Below are 23603 nucleotides of genomic sequence, written 5' to 3'. Positions count from 1 at the left end.
GCATTACGAGCTAATGTATGAGCAGCTGGGTGAACCTATGTCTTCAGCAGTTTGAATTTCTCTACTCTTTTCATTCTCTCTCTCTGTGTTTCCTGCTAACAGTCGGGGAGTGTTAGAGTGGAAAGAGAGTGAGAAGTCCGTGTCGCACATGATTATAGAGATGAATTAGAAGTAGAAGAAGTAGAAGTTTAGAAATGGTGGATCAATAAATTCACAGTTCAGTCTGCAGTGTAGCGGCACAGTGCCAGTTCATTATTGCCCGGGAACATCGATCCACGTTTTCACCCATCACTGGCCATCTTTTATTGTTCTCTTTGTGTTGTTGTGCATGTGTTTGAGCCTGTGTTATTATTTTTGGTGTGGTTTTGGTTCTTTCAATCAATGCCTGTCTCTGTCCCTTTCAGAAGAAGGACCCTTTGGCTCTGTCGAAAAAGCCAAACAACACGTGTTCAGCCGGAGTGAATTACACAACCAACCTTACAAAGGACGCGTCCATCTCCACCATTTCAAACAGCACGGCCGTCCAGCTCAAACCCACTGAAACCAAGGCCCCGGACCCCAAAAAGACTTACAACAGCGTGAGCAAGATCGACAAGATGTCCAGGATAGTGTTCCCCGTGCTGTTTGGGACCTTCAACCTGGTCTACTGGGCCACGTATCTCAACAGGGAACCAGTGATCAAAGGAGCCGTGTGAGCTCCGACCCCCTCTGAAGGATTTGATAACTGGAGCGCAATCAAATTCGAAGCCAAGCACTTAGTCCTTGTATCATAGCCGTGTTTTTTTATGTCATTGGATAACATTGCATGTCTGTTGCTTCAGGATAATGTTGCCATGTTTGCCTTGAGTTTGTACATATATAACATACAACTTCTCCTCTATGACAGTTTAATTTCAGAACTCAAGTCACAGATTTGTTTCCGCCAAATTCTGATATTTGAACATTTTAGCATTTGGCATTTATAGTTTCTCCTCAAGTCTGCAGCAGACGATGGTACAGCCAGGCCAAATGCTATGCAAACTACATTTTTACTGTGTGACTCAAAAGCAGCTTTTACCTTTCTTACTTTGTGAAATGGGCTGGAGGTCCAGGTGTGCGACACGGGCCCAGGCACATGGGACTTTGCTTCCTTGTTAAAAGCAGATGAATAGCCATGCTTAATGTGTTGCCTTCAGAGTGTGAGAACTCATCGTGAATGCACTGAGATATCAGATTTCTAGAAGCCTGTTTTACAACTTTAATTTAACCAGTTTGTCTGTTTGTTCCTTTTCCTGCGACATTTCTCCGACTTCTGAATGGCCAGTTTTTCTGTTTCTGTACAGATGAAATGGGAACAGAGCTCAAGCTCAGAGGCAGCTTCTGTTTCCAGGTCACCGTGTGGAGGATCCTGTACGTACTGTACCTAGTTTAAGAAACATGTATATACGCCCCCGCTTTTAGAATAGCACCACTACGCCAGTAAGGTTAGCTTCTATGTTATGCATATACAGCAGCACAGTGTTACTCTAGTCTAGTGCTTCATTGACTGGATGTTGAGAAATGAGCAGATTAGCTTGAGCTTTAGCAGTTTTGACAGAACATACGACGCTTTTTAAAAACACGTAAAACATTTAAAAACATAATTTTGTTCTTTCTAAGCTTTGATGAAAACTCGCGAATGTTATAAATATTTGAATGCTTTGGAGCAGATTCACCTTTTTTCATAATGTAGAGTAAATGCTGTCGTGAAGAGACTGATTCCAGCTTGTCTGGTTACCAGGCCAGTTAAAGACACAGAGAGTCATATTGACCGGCTTGTTCAATTTTTTAGCATTCCAGGTAAAAACAAGAAATCAAGTCGGCCTAAATCTTAATCCTAAAATAATGCCCCAAAAGAACGTTACCTTAAAGGAAAAGTTTGACCTTTTTTTAAAAACACTTTCTCCCTTTCTTGCTGAGACTTAAATGAGAATCTGGTACCCCTCTAATCACAAAAGTCCTATAAAGCTACAGCCAGGCGATTGTTTTGTTAGCTTAGCTTAGCTTTTAGCCTGAAAACGTCGGTGGCCAACAAGTGCTGCAGCGGCCTCAACATTTTCCATTAGACGAAACAGGCTGTAAATTCATAAATGATGCCAGTTCAAAACAAATGCATGAATATCAAACTAGCTGCACATTCAGAAACAATGCAAAGTCAGAAACACACAAACCCAGAAATCACATGCAAAAGAAAAACGCTGCAAATCCAGTCCACGCAATGGAAGTGCTCCAGGCCTGTAGGGGGCGCTCGGTGTGACAGGTTTATAACTGATGGGAGAGAGAGGGAGATGAGACAGTGAGACTTTGTACAGTTAGACACCGCTGGAGTAGAGAGTCTCTGTTGTCCATGTACCAGTGACGGCTGTGCAATAACACTTTATAACATGAGCAAAGAAATCACAACTTTTGTTGACAAATGGCTCCGATCAGCTTTCCTGAAGTAACCACTGCTAAGTGTTGCTTGTGTTAGCTACAGATTTCAGTTAGCGGTGCAGCTAGCGGTAGGCTACTTTTAGATGACTCTGCCCGGTGTCAGGCTCTGAGCACAGTGAAGTGATGTTGTTAACTCCTCTCACTAGCACAGGGGCTTCAGGAGTCCGGAGGAGTGAACACTAACACACCCCTGTGCTCAGAGCCCAACACCAGTCAGAGCCAGCTGATAGTACTGCTAGTTGCACGGCTAACTTGGATCCGTAGCTAATGGAAGTCACTGTCTTCTGACAGTGCCAGAATATCTGTTTCCCTCTTTTGTAAATATTTCTGCTAAGCTAAGCTAAGCTAAACGTCTCCTGGTTCTAAGTCTTTGCCACACTGATATGAGAGCGCTTTCAGTCTTTTCCTGAAACTCTTAAGCAGAAAGGGACTGGGCATTTAACTTAAATTAAGACGTCTTTAAGGTTTCCTTCGGAGCCCATGAAGTCAAACGGTTTAAACTCCCTGTGAAGGCTGCATGCCGGCTGCACTCACCTCAGCAGAGTACGTTTTACAGTTTTCCCATCTGTTCTCCCATAAACGATCAAACCTTTGCTTGTCGTCTGTTTGGGTCGAGGGTTAAATCAATATGAATGTGATCATGTGACTTTCTGCCTTCAGTGTGGCCGGACACTATTTAATACGTTTATGGAGCACACACGTTGTATTGTATTATTACATTTCAGTGAATTTTAGGTACCGAATGTTCATTAAATGCAAATATCTGAAGCAATAAATAATGCTGTTATTATTAATGACTTCTGTTGATGGTAAAATGTGATCATTGGACTTTTAGTTTGTCTTTTTATGCAGATTTGGCAATAGTCTTTTTCTATATATGACTATACTCTGATTGTTTTGGCTCTGCTCTTCTCCCTTTGGAAGCACAGCGCTCTCTTTTATTTTGGTAACAGACCTGTGCAGATGACTGAGTAAGGCTCTTATTGAAACCTTACTTTTTTCTCAATTGTTATGCATACCTGATTCCAAATAAAGCTTCACTGACTCAATCTGTGTGCTGTTTTTAGTACAGAGAGCGCCGAGATAATGAAACGCCTTTATCTCGTCGTGTTTGACATGCAGAGGCTTGTTTTGACTGTCGGGTCATCACCCATCAGAGACTCTCCTCCGTCTCTCCTGTGAGATTTCAGATAAGCACACAGAGAACGATAGAGTGCGATCCAGCATATAATGTATTAATCTACATATTTAGAGACATTTATGCAGCGGACGTGATAAAACGCCGCTTTAATCTTCCTTGATGGAACAACAGCCTGCACGTGCGGCCTCTCCTTTGATTATACACATGCACATGCAGATCATGCAGCTCTGCGGTTGGCGGGCTGGTAAATCCATCTTGGGGGTCTCTGTGGTGGTAACATCTGGCTCACATCTGTTTGTCAAGGATTTAGCTCCATTTAAGTTGCTTTTTCCATTCAGCCGGCCCGTACTCTGCAGCAAATTAAGCTGTCACTGATGGCACCGAATGACATCAGTCATGGAGCAGAGATAGGCCACAGTGTATGTTGTGGAGGAGGGCTGACCTCGCTCGTCCACCACCACAGCTCTAAACCCTAACCCACTCAGAATGTTTGCTGACCTACATGTTGCATGTTATACAGTGATTCAGATGGGTTATTTTATTTACAGGGCATAAATAGATAACATGCAATGTGATACATGTGAATATGTATTAAAACCACTGTAGGAGCACCAACTGTAAGTTTAGCTTCATAGTTTTCTTAATTGTTTACTGAGTGTTCACCTGAACTTGGGCAGTAATGGTCCTGATCATATTGATTGCGCTCACCAGTTCACTTTGGGGTTTTGGCCTTCACAAAGAAAGGAGCTCAGGAGTATTTTTTCGTGGTTTTGTGTGGAAGAATAACTGTTGGAATGCATCATTTTAGTGCGGATCAATGACTGTATGTATAGATGGACGACGTGTCTCCATCTGCGCCCATTGTAAGAAAGTGATGCCAAAATAGCCCCCGTGATAGACACTGCCATCGTGACATCATATGGAGCCAGAGTCTGCGCAGTAGTGATCGGCGGGTGGTGCCGCCGTAGCCACTTCCACTAACCAGAACACACACTTAACTTACTGAAAAAAACAGCAAAGATCTCGCCGTTCGTCCTCCACTCTGCTAATCCGGAACTGATCGACTGCAGGAGCCGGATTTGTCAACAGAGCTGTCAATCATCATTTTTATAGCATCAAATAACTCATTAAAAATAAACTTGTCACAAAAATGAACACTTGGACATAAATCAGCATGATAAGAACTAACTATAATGACAGAAACCATGTTTGAGAAAAATGTATTTGACGTGTATTTTGATTTTACAGTTTGACTCATGTCCCATCTGTTAACATGGAGGAGGCGGGCTTTATGAGCTATACTGCAGCCAGTCAGCAGGGGGCGATAGAGAGGGTTTGACGTTTCCTATACAGTATTTTGTTTTTTTAAGATTATTTTTTTGTCTTGGCTTTATTAGGTAGGACAGATGAAGTGAGACAGGAAACAGGACAGGACTCAAGCCTGTGATCAGTGCGTCGAGGACTGTAGCCTCTGCATGTGGGGCGCATGCTCTACCGACTGAGCCAAACCAGCGCCCCATTCCTATACAGTATTGTGAGTTTTTCATGTCAGCACTAAGGTGTATGTTTGTGGATCACACAGACCACAAACAGGTGTGTGTAGGGTTTGTGCAGGCGGTGGCTGAGGGCCAACAGAGAGCTGTGAAAGTGTTGAGAGTAAGTAACTTGTGGGGGATGTGTGGGCATTCTAATATAGGGCACTATTCATTATGGGTGCTATCTATGACACGCCTGCAGAAGTGCTGAGTCAGGAGGGATGAGAGGACACTGCTGTACCTTATGTTCAGACACACTGCAGCTACTTTATCAGCACACGAGGCATCTGTAGCTGCTGCATGTAGCCGACTGGCGTCTTTGATTTCTGGATTGCTGAGTGAGCACTTTCTGCTGTAACAGAGTCAAGTGTGAATTTACCTTCACTCTGCAGAGGCTCAAAGGACTGCGATATCATTTACCATAACTTAGTATGTAGAATTCGATGAACCACACAGCTTGGCCACTGCAGGGCTTATCAATAAAAAGCATCAATCAGCTTTGTGTAGAGTATCACTCTACCTCAAACATCAGATCACTACTTGTTTGCAGAGAAAGTCTAAAAACATTGAACGTTACAGAAGTTTATTGTTATAAAGAATAAGTAGGTCAGCTTGATTCAAGCCTGCTTTTTCCTGCAAGTGATAAAAGCCTTTTTAAATTTATACAAGTGCCAGACAAAGGATGAAAGCAACGTAATAAAACAGTTATTATTCGGTTATGATTTGGCGCTATACAAATTAAATTTGATTTGATTTGATTGGATGGTGCCGAACTGACACCAGTTTTATACCTCATGAGCTGTTGGGTAACGTTATTACAAAAGTAACTCTGCGTCACCTCCTGAGAAAAGTAACCCCTCTGCAGCTCTTTATGCATGTGGGTTATATTGTCAGGACTGCGTGTACCTTCGAATGTGATGACTCTACCATCATTGCACAGCCTACACAGAATTCTTCCAAACTTTTGATTCGACAATACACATTATTTGGAGAATGACTCAGGTGTGAAATCAGTGCAGCTCGAGTCGCCTGCCTGAACTAGCTCACAGGTATCGTTTCATCTGTTGCACATGCTGTATCAGTGTAGATGATAATGATGTCTAAAGTGACTTTACACTGCAGTCAATTAAACCAAAGTTACAAACTGTCTTTACTTGGATCAGTTTACTTTTATGTATCGACAGAAAAATGGTCATTCAAGACACAAAAACTGAGATATTTACATCCCGTACTGTGAATCATTTACTGTCAGAAACAGTGAGTTAACCCTGTAAAGCATCAGCAAAGACACAATGCACAGCATTGTACTGTATTCTAAGTGCATGGGGTAAAGTTGCATTTCTTTTTCCATCCATCTTCCTCCGCTTATCCGGAGCCGGGTCGAGGTGGCAGCAGGCTAAGCAAGGTGACCCAGATGTCCGTCTCCCTAGCAACATTTCCCAGCTCCTCCTGGGGGATCCTGAGGCGTCCCCAGCCGAGGTGGGATATACAATCCCTCCATCGGGCTCTGGGTCTGCCCCGGGGTCTCCTCACATTTCCACAGAGAAGCGCCCAGGAGGGATCAATAAAGATGCCTGAAACACCTCAACTGGCTCCTTTTGATGCGATGGAGTAGCGGCTCTACATCGAACTCCCTGCACATCCGAGCTCCTTACCCTCTCTCTGAGGCTGAGCCCAGACACCCTGCGAAGGAAACCCATTTGGGCCACTTGTATCTGCGACCTCCTTGTTTCGGTCACTACCCAAAGCTCACGACCATCAGTGAGGGTTGGAACATTAATCGACTGGTAAATTGAGAGCTTCGCTTACGGGTCGGCTCCCTCTTCACCACGACGGTCCGGTACAACGCCCACTTTACTGCGGACGCTGCACTGATCTATCTGTCAATCTCACGATCCATTTCACCCTCACTGTGAACAAGACCCTGAGATACCTGAACTCCTTCACTTGGGGGCAGCACCTCTGCCCCCACCCGAAGGGAGCGATCCACCGTTGTCCGACAGAGAACCATGGCCCCAGAAAAACTCAGATGTCAACCAAAAAAGTAGTTTGTAAAATTTTTGCACAGTGCTGCTGCTCACCTGAGTACAATGCAATGAAAAGATGAAATCAAATGCTTTCAAGGGCATGTTTAAATGCACTCAGTACGTAGGTTACTAAAAATAACATTGCTCTGTGTTCTGAGGACTCTGGATGTGGTTTAGGTTTGACTCTGTGCAATAAGTGTTTTCATAATGGAAGTGTAGTGACAGCTGAAACAACACAGTAGTAAATGCTTACAGTTCCTTTTCAAAGAGATTAACAAGGATTTGTGTTTGTGCACGGACAGGCTGTTACGGGACTGTTCTCTGCGCCTCTCTGCATCACATGAAGCATCGCGACAGCTCGTGAGGAAAGTCACACGAACCAGCAGGAATCAGCTGACTGATGAGTGATTGTTTGTAATCAGTGAAACTCCAAACAGAGGCCTCAGATCTCACAACAAGCGCTTTAAAGACTTAACGTAGCTCAGAGGAGAAGCAGGCAGTGTCTTGCTTCAGGACAACGCATGTATTCCTATTGTGGTGTCTGCGTTGTGCTCCCTGTGTATGATTAGCATGCTGCTAAGCTAATCCGAGAGCAGAGGAACCAGAGCCCAACAACGTATTTCACATTTGTTGCAATAAAAGGTTAAATCTGCCATGATCCCTCTAAGCCAGGGGTGGGCAACCCTGCTCCTGGAGGGCCACCTTTCTGCATGTTTTAGGTTTCTCCGCACTCTAACACACCTGATTCAAATGTTTCGCTCGTTATCAATCCCCTGAGACGCTTCAGTTGGTTGATAACGAGCAGATCATTCAAATCAGGTGTGTTAGAGTGCGGAGAAACCTAAAACATGCAGGAAGGTGGCCCTCCAGGAGCAGGGTTGCTCACCCCTGCTCTAAGCTCTGGAGGGCAGCAACAAGCACACCTGTGCTGTGTGGAATCAATTAGACACAGGTGACCTCAGTCTGCCCTCACTCACAGCTCTTACAAACAGGAGGAGAACCTGATGCTCAGTTTGCCCCGCCACCATGACATGAGTTCTCCTTCGCCTGTCAAGAGCAGCTAAAGTGAGATTTCTTTAAGGTTTATCAGGTTGATGACGTCATGTGTTTGTTAAGCTCATTGTAGCTAAATGTCAGGTTTAATTGATTTTCCTGAGTTAATGATCATTTCACGTTAGAATGGATCTAAATGAGACGTGAAACTGACCGATTACGGCCGTCTTTCAATCGGAAGGTTTGTGGTTCAATCTCCTGCTGCTTCTGTCACTGAGCCTTAGCCAACGGTGTGTACATGTGTGCGTGTGTGTGCGTGTGTGTGCATGTATGTGCATGTGTGTGCATGGAGAAATAGATCCTGACGGGAGATTGGCACTTTGCATAGCAGCCTCTGCCATCAGTGTGTGAATGTGAGTATGAAAGGGTGAATGTGACATGTAGTGTTAAAGTGCTTTAAGTAGTCTGAGGACGAGAGGAGGGCTGTGTAAGCACAGTCCAGTTACTGTTTGAACAATACAGACCCACCAAACCTGTGGGTCAAGTTAAAAGGTCGAGTATGGCCTCAGTAAGTCCTTTTCCTTCCGTCTCACTGCCCTCAGCTCTGATGCCTCACAGCAGATATTTGATGTCCCTAAGCTCCAGTCATTTAAGTTACTCCCAAAACAATCTGTGAGATACTTCCTGACTGAAAATGAGTCAAAGCAGTTAAAAAATATTTAAACCAACATTCATTTTTAATGCTACATGCTGTTTGTTCGTGGTCATATGCGTCCTTGACAGATTTAAGGCTTCATGCAAACATTTTTTATGAAGCTTTTCTTTAAACAATAAATACCTGCATATATTTCCATCAAAAGTAAATAATATATTATAAAAGTATGATGGCATATTAGAGCCACTTTAGAGCTTAAAAAAGTCTGAGATTAAGTCGTGATTTTACAAAAAAAAAAGGAAGTCGCAATATTAATGCAGACTGAGCTGTATTTATTGAACACACGCGGTAGCATGGATGCTTGGCGTACCTGGCGAGAACATGCAAGATCTCCTGGGTTTCGCTGCAGACTGTGTCACCGTGTAACATTAGCAAGCACATTACACAGCTTTATATTTAGTTTAGGTTTCACAAATAGAAATACTTAATGTTTTGGCTCATCAGCACCACTTTGTAACTAGCATCAGACTCTGAAAAATGATTTAATTTGAAAATGACTCATGATTTTAGCGCAGGCGGCTGGCCGCTCTTTTGAGTTTACCCTTCAATATAACAAACAAATTGAAATTAAGACTTGTGATCGCAATATTACGACTTTTTCTTCTTAAATTACATCTTTATTCTCATAATCTCAGGGTCACGTTAAAGAATAAAAATGTAATACTCTGTTGTAACTAAAGTGATGCACAAAAGTTTCTTCTAATACAGCGAACCCTTCAGTTAGTTTCAACAACAGTTTGCTGCTTTACGTAAACACTGGAAATGCCAGATATAGAAGTGATTTTTCAAACGATACCACTTCACCTCATCAAACAGCCTCTTTGATACCTGTTCTTGGGCAGCCAGCCAATAGACGTGTGCCACGGGGACGGTGCTGGTGCAGAGGACGCTTATATTGTTTTACCAGAAGTTTCCCTCCAAACAAAGGCACAGTCTGGTGGTGGCGTCAGGTCACATGACGCTGATGGCTCATTAAAAATAAACAGACTCGGGCTTAATGGAACTGTGTTAAAACATTTAGTTCATCAGTTATATATATTAACTCTTCCACAAAATTTAGAGTCTACTAATGTCGAAGAACACCAACATGTCCTTATAATGTCATGTCTCAGTAGTTACCACCATGCATTATAGTCCCAAGTACTGCATGAGGATGATGCATGATCTTCTGTGTAGATGAGCTCCTCCTGCAGCTCTGCTTCCCTCTCTGTACAAATCCTCTGCCGTTAATCACCACAGGTCACTCTCTGTATTTCTCTCATGATCCAGCAGAGGGCGACAGCAGGCAGCAGCATCAGCAGCTCTGCAGACGGTCTCTGTGTCAGAGGATCATCACTGCCTGTTAAACATGCTGGAGCCTGTAGCTGTGCAGCGAGCCTGATGCTGCCGTGGTTTATTTTCCTGCCAGTGTGAAAGAGAATCTGCCATTAAAACATGATTCACATTATTTGGTTCCATCAAAACCAAATTAAACTATATTTACTGAGTGTCAGCGAGGCATTGTTTATCTCAGCGGCTCATTTCGACCCTTCAGGAATCTTGTGTACGTGTCAGAGGAAAACACAAGAGGCCGACAGAGGGAGAAATTGTTGTTTGGTTCTTGGTGTTTCACCGAGGCAGACAGACGTTTGTTCCCTTTTCTACAGCGTCGGCTCATTTGTGTTATTTCTTGGCTTTTTTTTTCACCAGACTTTCTGCCTTTCACCCCGCTCTCTCTCTCCGGAGCGCGCCTCTAAAGATAGAACAACCTTTATTTAAAGGGCACTCCGCAGATTTTACACGTGAATTTCAGTTAACCGGCTCAGGAGAGAGCTCTCCTACGGTGGCTGTAGAGGGCTAAAGCACAAGTGTGACCCAAAATGACATGTAAAAAAGTTTGGAAACATAACTCTGATGATGTCATGGTGATGTCATCAGGGTGGTATTCAGATTGGCTCTGCATTGTGGAGGTGTGGGGTTTTAAAGAAGTGGGAATTTAGGAGGAAGACCCTATCCAGTTGCATCATGGGAAATGTAGGATGTTTTTGGAGCTTAACCATAGACTGTATATAAGAAGGGGACGTAGCCTCAAAATTGTAGCTATTGCGGAAGTACCCTAAACCTGCATTCTTTGTAATGACCAGCAGGGGGCGACTCTTCTGAATGCAAAAAGAAGTCTGTGTTTATATAGGTCTATGAGAAAATGACTCTTCTTCTTGCTTGATTTATTACCTCAGGAAATATTTTCCTAATACGTTTTTGGTCTCTGGTTTAAGTCTTCTTCAGTACAACATGATGATCATTTTGTAAATGATGCTCCCATTGAGAGAGAAAATGATAAAGCAGGATTTAGGTCGCGATTTAAGTGACCTGAAAAAGTTTGGTCGCATCAAAACAGTCATTGGAAAGTTTCTTTGCTAGCCAAGATTAGCATCCTAATTTATATCACAGGTACGGGCGCACCTTGCTAACTGAGGCAGCACTAGCATTAGCTGCTAACCTCTTCTTCCTCTCGTGCGCTGTTCTGCAGTCAGCCTCTTCTGACTCAAAGAAAACAAGATAGTGATGGCCAAAATGTGAACACTTGAGGCATCAAGCAAAGCACATCCACGAACCAAAGGATGATGTCACAGTGGGTGCATCCACTCCTTACAGAGTCTAGAGCCCGACCCATACTAGTGTGTAAAACTCAGGATATTTTGGTCTCTGCTACACATGTTTTTACAGGCTTTTGGGAGCCCTCCAACATTATAAAAATGCACTCTAAATTGCTTCCTGTTGAAGTGTAGAATGTTGACTACCGTTTGTGCACAGAACGGCTACTGTTGGTGCAGGAGACACACAGTATGAACAGAGCACAAGGGCCCTCAATTACAATTACAAACAGTGCTACAAAGGTGCCTTTAAACTGTGTTCGGCTGCATGCCAATTAGTAGCATTTGGCAGCTATGAAAGAGCTCCTGCAGCACTTTGATGTGAAAGCTTTCAAATTAATATGTGGCTACTGACAAGGGCAACATCACCTGTGCATGGACTGCAGGTACATCACCAAAATACATCTATCAATGATGAGTTATAATGACAACATAAACATATTCAACATGACTTTTTTTCACAATAAAGGACTTGCAAATATTTATGTATAAATATGGGCCAGATGTATCATTAGTGTAAAAGGCTATATCATTTAAAAATATAAATCCAACCAGAATTAATTCTGTTTTATTTTAATCCTTAAATAATGAGGACAAAAAAAGAAGTATTTAAGAAGTATTATTCTGCTGATTTTACTGTTCTTCTGAGAAATGCAAAGTGTGCTGTAAACAGTGGAGTGACGCAGGTTCACCCAGAGAGGAGTTTGGGATGAATGAGCTGCTTTCGGAGGACGCATTCAGAGTGTGCGCACCTGCGTAAAACCAGCAGAGCCCGAATCTGAGGACTAAACTGCAACCTTTCCCAGAGAGAAGCTGCTCCTGCGCGTGAACACGCCTGAGAGGGAGGATTTTAAACGCCTGATTTTAACAATGATTTCTGTTGGATTACAAACTATGAGGAGCTTTCCCCTCGGTTCATCCTCTGAGCTGCTGTGACCACCGGCTCCAGACACCGACACGCGCCCGCCGCTGACACATCTCCACTTGTTGTCACCCTGCGAGAAACATGACATCCAAATCTCTGGCTTATGTTTTACTTCTGTCTGTCCTCCACACCTGGTAAGCTGCGTGTGTTGTTTAAAACTGCTCTTAAATTAGTGTTGTGTTCAGGGAACCTTGATAAAATGTAAACTCTCCTAATTTTGTGATGTTTGTCAGGAAAACTTTAAGCGAGCCAAGTTTATCCACGAGTCTGACGTGGTGTTTGCATGCATGCAGTCTGCAGAATCCTCTTCATGGCATCGCCTGTTCTGACCACCTTCCTTCTCTTTACCTGTACAGCTCTCTAACAATCGAGTACGAGGAGGAATACGAGGATGTCACTGTGAACCAAATGCTGGCTCCTAAATCACAGGAAACCGACGCCACGGAAATACTCAACAATTTACTCAAAGAATATGACAAGAAGCTGCGGCCGGATATCGGAGGTAATTGACCTTTTGTCTCACTGTCATGCTGGGGAAGCAGAGATTGTGGAATAGATTTTTAATAGGTAAATGCTTAACATTTAAAGATGTAAATGAGCTGTTTAATTGGCTCTGGAGAAACACCTCGAACTGCCCTTTGTTAACCTGCAGATTCAGGGGGTATTATAGTCTGGTATGCTGTCACTCACTTGTGATTAAAGTAGAATAAATAGCTAACTCACTGGGAGAACACCTCATACAATTACAATATATTCAATTAAATGTATCATTAAACATATATAATGTGCAGAAATCATCTTTACAGTCACAGTTGCTGTACAAACCTGAATAATCAATGAAGACGTCTCACAGCAGCTGTCTTAAATAAATACGTCTAATAATAATAATATTCCTCAAGGTCAGTCATCACAGCTTCTTTTAACACCTCCATCCATCTTGCAAGTTAGGTGATAAGGTGACATCTCTGTTTAATGTGTGTGTAACACGCTGTAACACCTCTGTGACAGCTTATCGGCTGATTGGATATCTATGACAGATCTCACACTGAAATGCAAACAGTATGTCAGTGAAATCACCATCAGCCATCATCATCGGACCGAAAATCATTCAGGTTTTTTATTCATGATAATCATATGCAGTCTTTATAATTGTGCACTGAATATACATGTCCCTTTGTCATTTTCAACAATCAATCATGATTTATTAAGTCGGTTGAGATGCAAGGAAAAGACAGAACTGGACTCCAGACCATCTAATCATTTCTGATAATGGACGACTCAGAGGGCTTTATCCTGCTTATACCATGGTCACTTCCCTCAGACAACAAAAGGACAACAAGACATAACTCCATGTTAACACCTGATGGTTTCAATAATACCTCAAATAAGAGTTGCAGTCACATAAAGTGCATGTGCAGGTTCAAGGTTTATTGAGATGGATGTGGATGATTTTCTCCATGTACAAATACAATGACAAAAGGAAATATAACAAATCTTATAGAGCAGCTCCAGTCATGTTTTAAGACGTATAAAATGCTCTGCTTGAAATAATAAATTGTGTCTTGTATTACCCTGTTAAAATCCTCCCAAAGCATCTCCTCCTTCTCCCTCATTAAAAACTCCTGAATCCACATAGTCCACGCCCACTATGCACATTTCCAACCGCCCCCTCCGTCACGAAAACAAAACACGTCTCTGCCATCGTTTAGAGACAACTTGTTAAAACTTAGCTAGTTTGGAATGTAGTAATTAGTAGTAGTAACGTTAACGTTAGTAGTCAGTAATGAGTTTGTTAAAAAATGACGATGACGGTTACAGCTGACTCGCACATCCCCGAAGTGGATGCCATAGGTTACACATAATTATATGCATAGCGTCACCCCGTCCATTAACGGGATTGGCTCCTTAGGTTTGTGATGTCTCAAACCTGCCAATCTGCAAACGTGTTGTTCAGCCTGTCCTTGGTACACTGCAGTTTAAAAGCAGACAGGCCCAGCCATGGAGATGACTGCTCATGATGTCCCTGATATGTCTTATAGCACATGAAGAACACCACGTGGAGATGTTTACAAGGTTAAACACTTGATGTTCACTGGAGGGGGTCTTTAAAGTGGAACAAACAATAATACTTAGGTAGCTTTAAATAAGGTTCATCAAACTGACAGCATTAATGCTTCCATGTTTGGTACTTCTCTCTTCAGTAAACAAGGTAAATAAAATGGGAATCTAACAAAGTAAATATCAATCAAAGTGTTTAATTATAAATAATGCAGCTTATATCAACAAACAAGAATTAACTCAGGTAAAAGTCCATTTGAACTCACATGGTGGTTTCCCTGTTCTTGGTTTGGAGGGAAAGAAACGGGAGTCACAGGTCAGAGGGCAGGTGGCTCGGTCAGGTGTGGCGATGCAGGCGGGGTGGAGAAACAGTTTCAACAAAACGACTTATGTTTCTATCCTCGGGAATAAATAAACACCATGCGGCACATCAGAAAGTGTTCACAGAGACGGTTCTATTTTCAACACATCCATAACTACAGTAGAATTAACCAGCTAATTGAATAGCAGATACTCCTGCTGTCATGTTAAACATCATCAACTGTTTATTTATAATGTAGCTGTGTGGTGATGCTTGTGATGAGCAGTGCGTGTGACTGTATGAACTGTACACCTGACTGAGATGAGCACGAATGGCTGAATATCATACAAAGCAGCTACCTGACCCACTTGTGAAAGTTGAGGTGTTGATATAAAAACTTTATGAACAACATTTACAGGTTTATAGAAGACCTCAGATCTGACATGCTGAAATAATTAAGTTTTTACAAAGGTAAAATGTGAGTGGTAGTTTTTCTCAAGCAGGAGGAAACTGGCCCAGTTTCTCAGCTGTTAGTTGGTTTCTGACCTGCAGTAACAAAGGTCATGAAGCGGCTCATCAGCATACCCTCATGAATATAAATTACATTTGGAGGTTGGAACTTTGAGTGCAGGAGGGAGATATGAGGGTCTCTATAACTCAGATTTTCTCATCTCTAATGAGAATGAGAAGATCTGCGTGCTGTTTTTTGGTCTCTGGTTGTTTTGGGCGCTAAGATGAAGAAATGTAATGCTTTACTCTAAGAGAGCTGTAATGGATGCACAGTGGAGATGGGCCTCATATCGTATATCTCAGTGACCTGTACCTTATCAGGTATAAGTTGGAACCAATGACTGAATATATAGATGGAGGACGCGGCTCCATCTGCTCCTGTTGTATGAAAGTGATGCTAAAATAGCCCCCGTGATAGGCGAGTAGTGACTGTAGTGATTGTTTTTGTTACGTCTCCTCTCGCCGTTCGTCCTCCACTCTGCTAATCCAGAACTGATCGGCTGCCGGAGCCGTATTTGTCAACAGAGCTGTCAATCATCATTTTGACAGCATCAGATAACTAATTAAAAATAAACTTGTCACAAAAATGAACACTTGGACATAAATCAGCATGATAAGAACTAACTATAATGACAGAAACCATGTTTGAGAAAAATGTATTTGACGTGTATTTTGATTTTATAGTTTGACTCATGTCCCATCTGTTAACATGGAGGAGGCGGGCTTTATGACCTATACTGCAGCCAGTCAGCAGGGGGCAATAGAGAGGGTTTGGCTTCACTTTTAGGGAGCTGTCATGTCGTACAACCTTTTTATACAGTCTGTGGTTGACACAAAAAATTGCTTTTATTTTGTTTAAAACAACAATTTTTGCCACAGCTCAGGACGGAGCTGAGTTCAGGTGCTCGTCTACCAGAGCAGCTGAATCATAACAGTACACAAAGTAGCAGGTCACGCTGACACTTACAGAGTCTTCAAAAGATGGACTCACTCAGACATGGTTCTTTCCTCAGCTTGCTGGGTGTCTGTCTTCGTTGCCAGGATTTTCCAGCCTGGCGTTGCCACTTTGTGAATGTGAAAGTCTGGAACCTCTCAGTTAATGTTCAGTTTCTAATCAACAAGATCAGATTAAAATGCCTCTGGACACTACAACCAATCAGAGCAATGAGACATAGCGGTTGGATGCTAGGCTATGTAGTTAGCACAAACATCCAATTCATATGGCTTCAAGTTCTACATAATAACCAGATGTTTGGCATGACATGATTTGGTAGCCAACACCATTTTATGTAACATGAACCACCATCCAGTTCATTTAATACTGACAGGGTAGCACATTCAGAACTTCATACGTCCCCTCATTAGATAAATGGTTGTGATTGGCCGGACCTGAACCTTAAGGGTCAGAGGTTTCCCTCAGGAGTTGGTGGAGACCATAAACAGAGTTAGTAAAAGACATTCTCTAAGAGCAGACACATAACTTAGTGAATATGTCGAATGATTATGTTGCTGTTTTTCAGTTATGTGCATTTGTCTGCTAACATAACGCCATATTGATTTTAAAAAGTGATAATGTGTCAGTGTTGGAATACTTAGCCCACCTGCCATATTTGCTGTGTGTCAGACAGTTAGTCGTGATAAGATAAAGAAATGTGCAACATGAGAGCTTAAGGAAATAAAGCTATACTTAAACATACGTTCCTCTACAATAAAGGGCCTCACAAATCTTAGCTTGGCATATATATAAAAAGTTACACATTTTACTAGTGATGGGTATCGTTAGGATATTATCGATACCGATACTGCTTATCGATACTTCAATAAGTTAGCCACTGTAGATGAAGCTGGGGCTGATGCTTGCCTGATGCTGTCTATGGATTAAAACGGAACATGCTAATGGAAGTGCTAATAACAGTGACTGAATAACTACAGGCTTATTTATAAGACCCATGTGTTTTAACTGCATTTTCAGTTTGGCTTATCCAGTCTGCAGCATTGCTATCAAGCCACCAGGACTCGGAGGCCTCACTGAGGACGTACTAGCAGTTAAGCTAGCAACAGCATTAGCATTAGCCGCTTTGCTAAAGCAGTCAAACACACCGCACTGCTTTGGATTTATGAACTGTCGAACTTGTACATGTTTCGTGAGGTTGCTTGTTTTACCCTCTTTAGACGCAACTATCCTTTTACATAAATTGCTTGAAGATGCAGCGGAGATAAATTTGTTAAAGTGGGCCCAAACTATCGAGCGCTTTGCTCTGTCCGCCATATAGACCTACAAGACTTTCTCCAGCATGAGGCCACAACAATGACACGTCACTGCCTGACGCCGGTGGCTTCGTTATCGAGGACGGATGCCAGCTACGTTAGAACGAAACGATTGAATGAAAACGTCATTAAATAAGACTGAATGTTACAGATAGGAGCACCGTTAATCCAGGAGCTTATTGGTACTTTCGGTACTAACCATTCTCATACCAGTACCAAAAAATACCAGTACTTGATACCCATCCCTACATTTTAGTTTTTATGTGCTGATTTTAGTTTCACAGTTGTTTTTGTTTTTTTAACAGAGCCAGGCTAGCTGTTTCCATCTGTTTCTCATTTTTATGCTAAGCTATGCTAATGAGCTGCTGGTTCTAGCTTAACATCTAGTCAGGAGGGTGGTATTGACCTTTTCATCGTACTCTCAGCATGAAAGCGAATGACTGTATTGCCAATAAGCTCTCTGACTTTCTTTACGGTCACTGTAATTCAGTTTTAATCCTTTCGTGGAGTGGCAAACAAAATATGCAGTTAATAAAATAAACACACACGAATGGCCTCACAGCGAACCCTCTGTGTTCCTGTGGGTCTGCAGCCCTGGTTGGTAAATTATTCAGCATATATGCATGCTTAAAATATTTTAATAAAGCAGTAGTATAAAGATAACAGTAAGTTTGTGTCAGAAACAGATGATATGTTTATAAAAGGAGCTTGACAACATTTAAGTTCAAATGTAAAATCCTAATAATGTATTTTACTTAACAGGCTGTTGCATCTGTATTACTCGAGCCTTTAGGCCAGGGGTCCGTGTCAGAAAGGAGGCTCAACAAACCCTCAGTCTAACCCCGGACTGTGGTTTCACTTACTCTGAGTTAAGATTCGCTGGCTTTTTGGTTTCAGGACAGCTGATCAGAGTTAGTTTAATCAACTCTGAGTAGGTACAGCCGGAGTTAAAAAGCCACCATTAATGGAGCCCCGATACCACGATTCACCATGGCAACGGTACACAAAAAGAGGTCCTCCTACGTCACACCAGTGGAGCTCGAAATCCTCATGCGGACGTTCAGCGAATACGAGCATGTTTTTAGAAAAATAAAGTAACACGGCTGCAGCTGCAAAAGAGAGAGAAGCGGCGTGGGAAGAAACTGCTTGAACGGGTCCATTTATTTAATACTTAATCACGACCGGAAGCTTAAATGTATATTAATTTAGGAGCAATCCAGCGGGAGAAAAACGTACATGGAAGCAGTTAAAAAAAAAATACCAGAACATAATTCAAAGGTGCGGCTCAGGCAGAACAGGCTCATGGCTGAACCTCACTTCAATCATATATTAGATATTAAACTAATGAAATATCATTCAGTGGCTGTTTTAATGTGCATTAGCTTTATCCCTAACATGATGCTGACTTCACATACATTATAATTTATCTTGATTAAACTGAATTGTGTTAGTTTAAAAAAAAATATTCCAATAACTTACGGCGTCTTATTTGAGTGCTCTCGGCAGTAGTGGTAGAAAAATCTAAAAGTTATGACTTTGACACAGATTTGTCTTTTGATTTTTTTTAATCATAATTATAAAAGACTTTTGCAATCCGGTCAGAGCAGCACAGAGACGCAACGTTTCTTCTTTTAATTCGGTAACCGCTCAAACACACGCGTGAGACGGGCTGAATGAATGAGGAAGTCGAATGAGGGTTTTATATTCTAGAGGGAGGAGACAGAGAGAAACTCTGAGTTTCCTGAAGAAAACCTGCTCTCGACCAGGTTAGGTTCACAGACACAGTTACCATAGTAACCAACTCAGAGTTAAAGTTACCTCTCTTTCTGAAACGGCAAACCCGAGGTTTCCCTCATTTCAGGGTTAACAAACTCGGGGTTTTCACTAAACCCGCTTTCTGAAACGGACCCCAGGTGTTGCATTCATACTACACCTGTTACTATGGACAATGAGCCAGGTAAGCCCTGCTGTTTCAGCCTGACAGAGTGGGGACAGAAGAGAACAAATAGTACTGGTACACTGGATGTCACTGGGGGGCACACGTCGATGCCCTCACACATCGAGCGGTGGGAAAGACCTTTTGAGGCGGTCCTGAGAGACTCGATTCATCTCTCACATCCTAAGTGCCACTTTCTCTCCGTCACTTTGTCCGTGTGTCACTTTGACTCCAATAAAGAACCCTAACCTCTCGCTGGCCTGCTTCATGGAGCACATACGGGTTTGTTTTTTTCACTTGCACTCACCCGGTGGACATATTCTGCTGCCTTTATTTATTTCATACAATTCAAAAAGATTTATTGGCCTGAGACTTTAAAGAAGAATGTTCTCCAAGCTTCAAAATACAATTTGTCTAAATATTTGGACACATTCAGACTTTTATGTACCTCGCTCAATTCTCCAACTCCTCTGTCTCTTCAGGGTAACCAGTTAAAGATTTTCTGACAACATTTAGTGACATATGGACAGTGAACCACCCCGGCATTTATACTGATGAATCACTGTGGCCTCCTCACACGATGAAAAGGACTCTCGACACAGATTTAACACTATCCCTGCACGCTGACGGCCTCTGTGAACTAAAACAATAAACTTATTGAGTCATGGGATGCTGAGCTGCATGTTTCCTTTTAAATACATTTTTTCTGTCGTGATACTCTGGACTCTGATGAAATGTAGTGTTTTTATCAGTAAGACACAGAAAAAACTCAGTGAGAAAGTTACCCTAATGGACAGGACTAATAGATTTGAGTTTTTGTCTACAATTTAATCCTTGTAAATCCATATTAATGTTATTGCCGTTGAGCAATACAGCGGTTGACTAAAGAATCTCGCCTCAAGGTTTATTTAGCTTTTGCTTTTATTCAATGAAATCTTACAGAGAAACTTAAAAACAATGTAAAGGAATCGTGTGCTGGCATCAGCAGCAGCTCCACACCTGGAAATTGTACACTCAAAAAACCTAAATGATTAGCTAATTATGTCAACACTATTGTTGTTGTTGACAAAGTTGATATCTGAAGTCCCGCCCCTTCTTGACTTTGATTGGCCGGTGAGGGAGAAGTGAAAAGTTGAACACAGCGACATAAAAACAGCTGACACTGAGGGAATTTTTGTGCTGAGGACACTGAACTGTATACATTTTTGTGCTGACAATAGGCACTGCTAGTTGACACAGGCCCTAAACCTGCAACAATGTTTGGCCACTTGGGGCAGCAGAATCAGGGCTACATATTATCACTGTAAAGCTCCGAAGAAAGTAAGCTAGCTTAATCTAGCTGCCATAGACTGTATACAAAGATGGACGACATGACAGCTCCCTAAAAGTGAAGCCAAACCCTCTCTAGTGCCCCCTGCTGACTGGCTGCAGTATAGGTCATAAAGCCCGCCTCCTCCATGTTAACAGATGGGACATGAGTCAAACTATAATATCAAAATACACGTCAAATACATTTTTCTCAAACATGGTTTCTGTCATTTTAGTTAGTTCTTATCATGCTGATTTATGTCCAAGTGTTTATTTTTAATCAGTTATTTGATGCTGTAAAAGGATGATTGACAGCTCTGTTGACCAATACAACTCCTGCAGCCGATCTGTTCCAGATTAGCAGAGTGGAGGAGGAACGGTGAGGAGACGTAACTAAAACAGTCAAGTTCCCATAGCTGTGAACGTTAACCTCAGACCAACACAGAGAAGCTGTTCTGCTGTTAAACACGCCACTGTGCGGGATCCTTGCTGTTTTTTTCTGTAAGTGAAGTGTGTGTTTTGGGTAGCGTACGAGGCTATGGCCGCTTCACCTGCTGATCTCTACTGCGTAGACTCTGGCTCCAAATGACGTCACCATTGCACCATCGTAATGGCAGCGCCCATCACAGGGGCTATTTTGGCCTCACGTACAATGAGAGCAGATGGAGACGCGTCGTCCATCTATATATTAAAAAATACAGTGATTGCTAAGTGCCAACTGTGACTGACTGTGCGCTGTTATGTGCTGTAATACCACAACAGCTAAATGCTAAGCTCCAATAGAAATAAGGTTAATATTAGGGTGATTTTTTTCTTAAGTTTTCACATGAGCCTATTTTCATTCATTTTGAATGATAGTGTCTCTTTAAACCTGCCATAACACTAAAAGAATCATCTGCTTACTTACACACCCAGCATTACTGTCGCATCATTATCTTTAATAAGATGTAGTGTTTGTGTGCACATAAATAAAGGTCAATATTTGCTTTCCTTTGAGCTCTGTTTTTGGTCCCTACCATCTTTCTTTGAAAACTAAACCTGGCTGTTGAGCTGCTAAATGCCCGACTTTGTTCCCCAGCTAGTCTGTAACTGTGTCTGTCTGCTGTTTGGTGCTGAGCAGCTACTGTGCAGTTGGTTTCTCTATTTTTTTATATGATTTAAGTTTCCAGTCAGAAGAAACAGTGTGTAATGAAAGTAAGGAAATGCCAGGGAGGCAGTGGATCCAATTTGTGCTGCCATCCGTGTTAGAAAATATGAAACTTGGCTGCAGTTTTTCATTTGAGGCGTCCAATTCTAACGTTTTACTGAATAATTTTCAAATTTGAACGCAGTGTTAAAGATGGAAAATATCAATCATTGTAACTGCATAATGTGTTTATAGTCGTAGACGTTATGGGACCTGGTTTATGTGGACTGATGTATTTAGTAATCCAGGAAAAATCATGACAAGAGGAGGAATCTCAGCTTTTATGGATGATGCAGCTTCAGCGCTCAGCTGTCATGCAGAAACAAAGTGTCTGAGTAATAAACACAGTGACCTTTTCAGTAAGCTACTTTGGGGACTACCAGATCCTCTCTCTTTTTTCTCAGTGTTTTCCACTCTGTCTCTAACACACACACGCGCGCACACACACATTTATTCGGGGCACTCTCAGGGCACAGACCACCATCAAGGCCAAAAGTCCAGTCTTCTATTATGTGCAAATCTGCAAGCAAAGCCACCATACATGACTGGATATATTTCAAAACTTTAAGAACTCAATTTGTGAAATATTTTTGCTTGTTTTTGAGTCGGATTAAGTCCAATATTTAATGCATTCTTCCTTGACCTGTGCTTCAACCTTGCACTAAGTTTCATGTAAATTAGCCCAGTAATTTTTTCAGTAATCCTGCCGACTAACAGACAAACAAACGGCACAGAAACATAAGGACCTTGCCGGAGGTAATTAATATTCTTGTGTGAATCACAGATCTGTATTCCTCCCCGGCTGCCCGGCCACCGCTGACTAAATTAACTTGTAGGGATAATTTCAAATCAGCAATGATAAATAGGATGTGGGCAATTAGCCTGTTTTTTTTTTTTAATTCCCCTGACCGCAGACCTCAGATAAGTAAATTAAAAAGTCGTTTGTTGTGATGCGGGCCTCTGATGGCAGATGGTGCACTGAAGTCATTCGACCTTGTCCTCTGAGCTTTAATGAAAGTGACTTTTTAAAGCTCGTAATGGCCCGTGGTTAAATAACAGGGGGGCTTTCCACCACATTGCCTGCATGTTAAGTGATACCGTAATGTTTCCAGACAGACCACACTCAGTATGAGTCTCAGCTGTGTCTCGTGTGCCTGTAGTGATAGTTAACATTAAATGCTTACAGGCAGGAATATTTCGGATAGGATCATTCGGCTGAACTTTTCACCTCAACACTTTAAGCTCCCGTGAGGAGTTTTTCGCTGGTTATGAAACAGACTGAAATTAATTCTGATAACTGTGCAAACCAGACCATCAGCGACAAGACTGATTATTTCTATATAGTTATATTTAATGCCTGAAACTGCTGGCAGGGAGCAGGTGTCAGACGAACTGCACGCTGCCTTTGTTTACATTTTCCACAGCAAAGATTCACAGTGAGTGATACATGATTGTTAAAGAAAGCAGGATGACTTAAAGATGTTATCTTGAAGATTTCAGTTTCTTTCTCTTTGGCGCCACCTTTGGCAGTAAACAGTGATTGCAGGAGGACACTTCCCAATGTAACCAGACGTCCACGGTTGGCTCCGGTTGTAACTCTTGATTTTCCTGGCTGA

At 42.1% G+C, this 23603-nt stretch overlaps 2 protein-coding genes across 6 annotated transcripts in view; both read left to right on the top strand.

The window, feature by feature from the left end:
- gabra5 (gamma-aminobutyric acid type A receptor subunit alpha5) overlaps positions 1 to 3500 on the top strand; it is a 39087-nt gene extending 35587 nt beyond the window's left edge. For all 3 annotated transcript variants that reach the window (XM_069680537.1, XM_069680538.1, XM_069680539.1), the window contains one exon: positions 405 to 3500. In XM_069680537.1, coding sequence (XP_069536638.1) covers positions 405 to 695 — 291 coding nt within the window. In that variant the 3' untranslated portion in view covers positions 696 to 3500. The remainder of the gene's footprint in view (positions 1 to 404) is intronic.
- Positions 3501 to 12501: 9001 nt separating this feature from the next.
- Positions 12502 to 23603, top strand: part of LOC138607171 (gamma-aminobutyric acid receptor subunit gamma-3) — an 88657-nt gene continuing 77555 nt past the window's right edge. For 2 of the 3 annotated variants that reach the window (XM_069679741.1, XM_069679740.1), the window contains exon 1: positions 12829 to 12922. In XM_069679741.1, the coding sequence (XP_069535842.1) occupies positions 12829 to 12922 (94 nt within the window). Of the gene's footprint in view, positions 12555 to 12776; positions 12923 to 23603 lie in introns of those variants that run through there. The other variant, XM_069679739.1, reaches the window with a different exon arrangement.

The sequence above is a fragment of the Semicossyphus pulcher genome, unplaced genomic scaffold (assembly GCF_022749685.1).
Source record: "Semicossyphus pulcher isolate SPU_LCO1_2020_fin unplaced genomic scaffold, fSemPul1.0.p SCAF_4, whole genome shotgun sequence".
Lineage (NCBI taxonomy): Eukaryota > Metazoa > Chordata > Actinopteri > Labriformes > Labridae > Semicossyphus > Semicossyphus pulcher.
Note: the sequence above shows the minus strand (reverse complement) of the source record. Positions and strands in the feature narration are given on the sequence as shown.